This window comes from Bombus impatiens, unplaced genomic scaffold (genome assembly GCF_000188095.3).
Source record: "Bombus impatiens unplaced genomic scaffold, BIMP_2.2 scf_3474, whole genome shotgun sequence".
NCBI lineage: Eukaryota > Metazoa > Arthropoda > Insecta > Hymenoptera > Apidae > Bombus > Bombus impatiens.
Window position 1 is genome coordinate 1476723 of NT_179893.1, and position 8961 is coordinate 1485683.

The following is an 8961-nucleotide window of genomic DNA, read 5'->3' on the forward strand; positions in this document are numbered from 1 at the left end:
ATAATATTTATAGTTTTAAATAATATAAAACATGCATAAAAATTTACAATAAAATTATACTGATAAGAACATATCAGTTTGTGTACAGATAAAAGATAATTATAATAAGCCTGATTTTTAATTTGATTAAACAAAACTCGACAAGAAGATGTCTTATAACAAAAATATTGAACCTGTGTATTGTTTGAAACGTAGTCTAAAATATAGAGATAATATATATTCTATGTTATACAAACCGATCGATAATAGACTTAAAAGGTACTATAACAAATGACAAACGATTTTGTTTCGTTTTATAACATTTTTTATTTATAAAACTATTTTATACGAAATGTGTTCACATTTTATATCTAATATACACATAATGTAAATTAAAATATATTGCAATTGGGTATCAGAATGAATTATGTTATAGAAAGTATACTCCATATTATTCTTAATTGGCAAGATTTGCAACGCTCTCCTGCCATATAAATTTGTTGTAAAAGTTTCAAAATTTCACTTAATAATGTTCTACATAAATAAATAAATCAGAAATATGTGTACATTCATTTAAAAGGTTATTCCTTCCAAATGAATATGATTATTATACTATTAAGTTATATATATATTTATATATGTATAATTGTAACTTTACTATTTACTTCATACTATAAAATTCATTTAAGTACAAAGTGAATAAGATTAGTATCTATAATTTAAATTTTCACTATACATACTGAAAAAAATTATTTAGTTGTACTTGCTGAAGAGATAATTCAAATAATTTTTTTTGTATAGTTAAATTCAAAGCATCTGGATGACCTTCGCTGCGACAACAGTTATCTATATATATACCACCACAATTCTCAACTGCTTTATTTACAGCTGCATAGACAATTGGAGTAGCGCCTTGTCTGGGAGTCTAAAAAAAAAATGTATTATTCTAATTATTATTATAATACAGTAGAACTTCGTTTATCCGAACCGTTTGAGGGACAAAGTAGAATTTGAATAAGAGCTACTGCTATGAGCTTCAATAATAGAAGTTGACGTTCAAACTGAAGTTGAACAACAATTTTAACCCAAATTGTGTTAAATTATATATCAATTTAAACAAAACGAATATGTTGACTTCAGAATACGTGTACGTATAATTGAAACTACACTTGAGCATAGTTTAAATGATAGAGACTCAGTTACGAGTTCATATAACTGACAGTATATAAAAACTTGTCACTATAAACGGGCTTCGAAGTTTTACTGCATTTGGATACATTTACCTTAAAAAGATATTGAGTAATTGATTTCAATTTCCAAATAAAAGAATGTATAAAAAGTTCTGTATACACTACTCCAGGATGTACAGAATAAACTTGTATGTAATACTGCTTTTCTTCTAGAAGATGTTGTAATCCTTTTGTAAATATTTCTTGTGCCAATTTGCTTTGTGCATATGCAAATTTAGTAAGGAACTTTTTCCTAATTAATGAAGAGAATTTACATCAATGAATCTATGAATTGTAAAAGAGAACCAATATGAAGTGCAAAATAGAATGATAATATAGTACTTGTTGTTAACATCATTGAAATTAGCTTCCCCCAAGAGGTGAGCACAGGAAGTAACATTAACAATTCTACTACATCGTTCAGGATGTCCACCAATTTTCAATAATGGCAATAGTAGCGCTGTTAATAAAAAATGTGATAAATAGTTTACAGACCACTGTTTTTCAAAGCCATCTATTGTTTCTTCATAAGGACAAAACATGACACCAGCTACAAATAATAAAATTATACTAATTTTGATTTAATAACCTTTTACATATTTATGTTATTTACTTATTAATTAAGTTACCATTATTAATTAAGACATGAATCTGTTTATAGTCTCTTTTTATCTCCATAGCAAATTGCTTTACAGACTTCAAAGAAGTATTATCAAGTTTATATACTTTTGCTTGTCCACTCTTGACACCAGATTCTCTAATTTGAAGAATAGCATTCTCACCTGCAGAAGGTGTCCTACAAGCTGAAAAATTTTTTATTTTAAAATTCATATAAAATATTGAAAGAAATAAATTTCATAAATAAATGGAACTTAGTTAGTTTTTAAACTTACCAATTATCACTTCCATATCAAGTTCTAAAAACATTTTTACTACTTCAACTCCAATCCCCCTAGACCCCCCTGTTACAATTGCAACTCTTCCTGGTTGAGGTAAACAATCTTGAGAAAGGAAAGGAAATATATATACATCAAAATATCATAATTTCTTATTAATTATAAACATTTCATTAATACATTTCATATTATTTTAATATTTATCGACTTTGTATTAATATATACTAATAGTTTTTTTATTTTTTTCTTAAAAAATACATTTAGTTACATAATGTTAACAGATTATTATAATTTTTATTGCCAGCAGTTTCTTTTTATAAAGATATAAATCCTAATATACTGCTTCCACGTCATACCCTAAATTTTAAACCTATAGAAAATTTTACAAATGCACCAAACATATTTAACACTTACCATTTTTATTTCTTTTGCTCTTTATCCATGTATTTATGAGGTCTTTGATAGCTAGTAAATTATATTTTACGTTCCATAATAATTCTTCGACTATCAAAGGACGATTTTGTCGTAACTTATGATACACGAAACCACTTGCAACTACAGTACAAATCGTGCCGATGAGCAGCATTCTTCTAAATTTACTTTTAGCAATTTAAAAAGATTTATTTTCTTTTTACAATTTTGAAGACAAATTAAATCTTGTGTTAAAGTAACGATTACGGGTAAAGCAAAGAATCGAGTTAAAATAAAAGTCGAGTATTTTCTTGCTTCGCTCCTTTATACTTCCGTATGTAGATTAAAAATAATTGTACCGTTATTTTCATACTTTAAGTGTATATTTTGCATTTATTAAGTGGAAATGAAGAATGTTTTTCAGATGTATTCATGAGCATGTATATTACATCATATAACTCGATTTTTCAATAAAAACATTAGTTTCAATTTTATATTAATTATAAAGGAAATATATCTTCATTAGATATTACTTTAATATTTATTTAATTTAAACGATAACTGTAATATCACAATTTACGATTATGATATTACGGTTATTGCTTATTAAAAAATGATTAAAAAGCGTTTTACAAATCATATTTCCTTACTTAAATCGAATTTACTAATAAATAAGAGTCAAATGCTCTTTTTATCATCGTTCCCACGAATAATATGTTGTAAAGTATTCATTTTTAATTAAAATATCTCATAACCTTCTAATTCTCAAAAATATCCTTCAATCTATAATACATCTTCATTAATAAAGATTGATTAAAAATACATATCTATAGATCGCAATAATTTTTTTGAATTATTAAAACACAAGTGCATATAATATCAATGCGTGTAGTTACAAATCAAAATTAATTACAAATTAAGATAAATAATTACTTATGCTATAATAATATACTAATAAATATGTATTTACGTTGCAGATAATGTACGTAATGAATGCATCGGTAAAAAGTTATTATTTCTAAAATGTAAACAATGTTAAAATAAAAACACCGTTTACATAGCGTATTTTTTTCTTCAAAAACCAATTGTTTTATAATTCAATAAAATACCAGTAGAGTGCGGTAGGCAACGGATAATCACATCCACACCATCTATCAGAGAAGTTAGAAATCTTTAACTCGAAACTCAAAGTAATTATTAAGATATCTGAGGAAATTATACATATGTAGGTAGCAAATTTACGCAGATGCACTACGTTATTGTATTCATTGCAATTTTCGTTTATGCAAGTGTTTGTAGAAATTGAAATTTTTCTATTTAGTGAACAAGCGTTTAATTACAAAGTAAGTACCATTTAAATGATTACAATTGAAAAATAATTCATTGATACAGAATATAGTTTGTAAATAGGATTTTAATACCTAATAAAAAAATTGGGTTAAATATTTCCTAAAAGCATTCACTTTTGTTTATACCTTATAGGATTTAAAACTTTTCCTAGTAATAGTAAAACTAATAAATTTTTAACCTATATATGAGGTATTGTATATTTAACATTTTATTCAAATTAGTTGCTTTCACTTTAGAAAATAGAACGCGATTTACATATTTTTGCCATATTTTTGAATGTGTTTTTCACTAATTATTTTAAATGTAATGAAAATGTGAAAGATTTCATATAAATGATACAGAATCTAGAAATTGTAACGTTTGAATTATCTTTAATATACAGAATGGCAGATACTACAAGTGCAACACCAGAAGATACTTCAGTACACATGGAGAAAGGCTGGTTTGCTTTGAAGCAACACATCATTGATAATAAGATTAAAGTTGGATTATGGGTTACAAGACTTTTCACTCTTATATTTACTATTGGTTATATCATTCCAATATTTGGGTATGTTGTTACAAATTATTTTATCATATGAATCAGAAAATTAAATTTTGTATTTTATATTTCAGTAATTCTTATAATATTTATTATAAAGTATTAATGAGTAATGCAGCAACTAGTGCACTACGCCTGCACCAAAGAGTGCCACATGTTCAATTGAATCGACAATTTTTGGAACATTTATTTATTGAAGATTCCTGCCATTATTTATTTTATTCTTTAATATTCCTCTATACTGCTCCTGTTACATGTATCCTTTTTATATGATAATAGATATAAAGTAAGACACTTCTTGGCTTAGATAGATTTGTCACAAAATGTAATAGAATTATTTTTCCTCAATTATTAATTAGTGGTGTTAACGCCTATATTTTTATTTGCATTGATGCATTTTGCTAGTGGTTCTCTTACATTGCTTGATGTAAGTAAAAAGATTTTATTTTTCAATGCTGAGTCATCATGCTAACATATCTATGATGCATAGTCATCATTGTGGTAACTAGTAGTTATTTTGTTCTTTTTTAATTAAGTGTTTAGGTCAAAATAGCTGGTGGGGAGCACGCCTGTTAATATCTCTGGTGGAGTTTCAATCACGAAATATTTTGCGACTTTGTGCATTATCTGAGATAATCATCTTACCTTTCACAGTTCTTCTTGTATTTACGTACGTATTGACATTTATTAATTTTCTGAAATTAGATATACAAATAATTTATAAAAGCAACTACTTACAGGGGACGTGCCGGTTTATTGACACCATTTATTTATTTCCAATTCTTAAAATTCCGTCTCGCGTCACAAAGAAATCCTTTCACCCGTAATGTTTTCTATGAAATCAGAAATGGGCTAAGTTCAGTCTCAAGGAAACCAACAATGCCAGTTATAGTGCGACGAATAATTGAAGGTCTATTATCACTTACACAACAAATGGCTCCTGTGCGTCAGTAATTTTTCAGTTAAAACAAGTGTATTAAATTATAAAAACAAATTTCCTAGGGTTCTAGGGTCCATGTAATAATAATTTCATATAAATGAATGACAAATTGAGTGCAAATGTAAAAAACAACAAACTTATGATCTGTTATTCAAAATGAATATGAGAAATACCAAATATTTAAAAATTTTAATTAATATTTGTGCCCCTTTTTGATCATAAATGATAACAGGTTTTTGGGGACTGTTTCATACAGTTTATTAAGGAATTAGATTTAGGATTTATTTACTAAACACCAAAATAAGTATATAAATAAATAATTATAATAATTGAATTTTTAATATTTCATGATCTCTAATATCGATCTGGAATAAGATTATAATTATGTACTTTTAAATCATATAGAATTTAAATGAGTGCATAGTACAATGTGTTCCATACAGTGAATATATTTAAAATTTAATCTAATGTATTGTATTTTTCAGTTCTTACAATTCCAATACTGTTACTTAGTTATTAAACAATAATTAAATTTGCATTATAATATATGGAGAGAACTATGGAAATATTCATTAACGTGTATTAAGTTGTAACATATAAAATGTTAAATTTCGTGGTTTCAATTTTTTAAATCTTTCTTTCTAACAGTTATTCTTATCTTTGTAACTTATTTCATATAACATTTTCATTTTTACGTGTATAAATGCATCTACTTTAAAACTCAGTGGATTAAAAATAGACACCTTATATGTTATAACACAATACGTAATATTTCATATTACTAGATATATTTTCGCATCTTTTTAAAGCGTCTTTGATCGTTTACACTGACCCCCTCCACTTTATTCGGGAAAGAATCAATTAGTATCAAAAGCATATTAACTAAATAATTTTTCATTATTTCACACAAATATGGGTCATTCCATAGATTTCCTGGTAAAGCGATATTTAGCAGTGGATAATTGCCTCAGTCATAGTTATTCTTCAAAGATAGTTTAAACTAATTTTATTACAAATGAATGTCATTTAAAAATTATCCTCAAAAGCTATTTAGAATAAAGTTTATTTAACATTTGTATATAAATTACACCGCAAGTGGTATTGGTTGTGGCAAATCCTTCGATGCTTTCACTTCAGATGTTGGTTGTGAAGGAAACACCTCATCTTTTGGTTCAACAATCGACACAGAATCTGGGAGAGGTTTTTTAGGGCCTGTCTTGCCATGAGGATCATAAGGCAGCATAATCTTCACTTTGATACCAAGTACACCTAACAAGAAATAACAAATTAAGTTAGAACCTGTTTTTATCATTAATTTTGTGCCAAACATACCTTGTCGAAGTAGGACATGACGGGTTGCTGTGTTTACATATTCATTGGTTGGCTCTCCAGAATGAATCATCAAACCATCAACAAATTTCATGGACTTTGCTCTCTGTCCACGCAATTTGCCACTAACAACCACTTCGCAACCCTTTGCTCCTGATTCCATAATGAAGCGGAGAACTCCATAGCAGGCTCTGTAATTGCATAGAAATAGTACAATTTATGTACGAGAAGTTTACATAAATTATATAAATGTTTAAACTAACCTTCGTACAGCTAAACCTCCAATTAACTTGAAACGCAGAGATTCAGCTTGCGCGATAGCGCAAAGACCTCGAGTCGCAACTTTCTCCGCATACAACTCAATGTTCTGTGCTTCCTTAAAGTTAAATCGCTTCTGAACCACAGAAGTTAATTCTCTTATCCTCCGACCTTTTTCCCCGAGAACGCTCTGCGTATGCGTTGCCAGCAATATTATCTCTGTTCGATGGGGAGTAACACGTACCTCTACCCCTGAGTAGCCATCCTCCGAAAGTTCACGAGTTAAAAACTCGTTTAATTCTGCTTTGAAGACACCGTCTCCGACAAACTAAGAAACAGAGGTAATTACATTTAATATACACGATTATAAAAGGTTGTAAATTAACAAGTACGCGTCTATTAATATAAACGTAATTTAACCGAATGTAAAGTAGAACATTGGCTAACATATTTCGTTTAATATGATAATGCACATAAATTATTTCAATGTCCAAGGAATATTAAAAATGTTTGAGGCACATGGTGTAGGTTACGTGTATCAAACGAAAACACCGCGAATGTATTCACTTCATACGTCATTTATGTTTGTTTTTGGACAAAATATTCCTTACATAATTTTAATTATCATAACGAACATCATATCTTCATAAATCATTAAACATTAATTATGAAAATATAATAAACCTTTCTTTTTTTCGAGATAGAACGGCCGTCCATGTTTGACGCTGAGAACACGATAGGAGTCGAAGACGGAAAAGGCACAACTGGAAGCGGAAATAATACTTTAGCACGTTGTACATGATATCATGCGAGCTTTAAATTAATGTTCCTGGTAAAAAGACATTGGTTATAAATATCTACAACAGGTGTCCCTTTTTCACAAAAAAATGTTAACACTTTTTTTTCAATTTTTTTACAATATAAGAAAATTAAAATCGGAATAGTTTAATACTATTAGTAGATTCATGAGAATAGAAGGAAGTTAAGAAAAACACTAGATTTTTCAAACGTACTTTTTGTATACAATATACAGCGAAATATCTAAACACATTCTTTGGAATAATTATCTTATAAGAAATATGCATGTCGTTAAACGATAAGTTCAGTGCATAACGCTTACCCCTAACGTGTTACTTGTTTGTATGTAAAAAAGGGACAAATATATTGTTGAGCACAATTTTACGTAAAACAGTAATGTAACAGCATAAACGTAATGAAAGAACACTTTGGAATAACATGATATATAAAGAACTATTCTAAAAGAATAAATATTTGTTTTATGTGAGTTACAATAGAAGACAGATCATTTTATATATTTTAATTTTTACGTGTATAAATGTATTTACTTTAAAACTCTGTGAATTAAAAACAGGGGACACTTTATATGTTATAACATAATACGTAATATTTTGTATCACCAGATATATCTTCATATTTTTTAAGGCGTCTTTGATCGTTTACACTGACCCCCTCCACTTTATTCGGGAAAGAATCAATTAGTATCAAAAGCATATTAACTAAATAATTTTTCATTATTTCACACAAATATGGGTCATTCCATGGATTTCCTGGTAAAGCGATATTTAGCAGTGGATAATTGCCTCAATCATAGTTATTCTTCAAAGATAGTTTAAAATAATTTTATTACAAATGAATGTCATTTAAAAATTATCCTCAAAAGCTATTTAGAATAAAGTTTATTTAACATTTGTATATAAATTACACCGCAAGTGGTATTGGTTGTGGCAAATCCTTCGATGCTTTCACTTCAGATGTTGGTTGTGAAGGAAACACCTCATCTTTTGGTTCAACAATCGACACAGAATCTGGGAGAGGTTTTTTAGGGCCTGTCTTGCCATGAGGATCATAAGGCAGCATAATCTTCACTTTGATACCAAGTACACCTAACAAGAAATAACAAATTAAGTTAGAACCTGTTTTTATCATTAATTTTGTGCCAAACATACCTTGTCGAAGCAGAACATGACGGGTTGCTGTGTTTACATATTCATTGGTTGGCTCTCCAGA

General features: G+C 28.1%; 4 protein-coding genes across 4 annotated transcripts; 1 reads left to right on the forward strand and 3 right to left on the reverse strand.

Moving 5' to 3' along the window:
* Positions 1-608: 608 nt before the first annotated feature.
* LOC100744352 (retinol dehydrogenase 12) lies at positions 609-3612 on the reverse strand. The gene is made up of 7 exons (XM_003494670.4): positions 3486-3612; positions 2519-2694; positions 2102-2209; positions 1838-2011; positions 1551-1758; positions 1263-1461; positions 609-904 (listed from the first exon to the last, which is right to left on the reverse strand). Exons 1-7 carry the CDS (start codon positions 3512-3514, stop codon positions 710-712), a joined length of 1089 nt encoding a protein of 362 aa, XP_003494718.2. The 5' UTR covers positions 3515-3612; the 3' UTR covers positions 609-709.
* Positions 3613-3617: 5 nt separating this feature from the next.
* LOC100744714 (Krueppel homolog 2) lies at positions 3618-5680 on the forward strand. Its single transcript, XM_012393545.3, has 6 exons — positions 3618-3858; positions 4248-4415; positions 4481-4662; positions 4766-4833; positions 4943-5076; positions 5147-5680. The coding sequence occupies exons 2-6, from the start codon at positions 4249-4251 to the stop codon at positions 5358-5360; spliced, it is 765 nt and encodes a 254-aa protein (XP_012248968.1). The 5' UTR covers positions 3618-3858; position 4248; the 3' UTR covers positions 5361-5680.
* A 544-nt stretch (positions 5681-6224) lies between these two features.
* Positions 6225-7994, reverse strand: LOC100744474 (40S ribosomal protein S3). The gene is made up of 5 exons (XM_024372121.2): positions 7618-7994; positions 6939-7261; positions 6679-6866; positions 6424-6615; positions 6225-6340 (listed from the first exon to the last, which is right to left on the reverse strand). Exons 1-4 carry the CDS (start codon positions 7648-7650, stop codon positions 6431-6433), a joined length of 729 nt encoding a protein of 242 aa, XP_024227889.1. The 5' UTR covers positions 7651-7994; the 3' UTR covers positions 6225-6340; positions 6424-6430.
* Positions 7995-8446: 452 nt separating this feature from the next.
* On the reverse strand, positions 8447-8958 carry LOC100746521 (40S ribosomal protein S3-like; the record flags this gene model as incomplete). The annotated part of the gene is made up of 2 exons (XM_033324511.1): positions 8447-8837; positions 8901-8958. Coding segments are annotated over 2 exons (243 nt in total), but the record flags the coding sequence as incomplete, so codon positions are not given.
* Between the last annotated feature and the right edge of the window lie 3 nt (positions 8959-8961).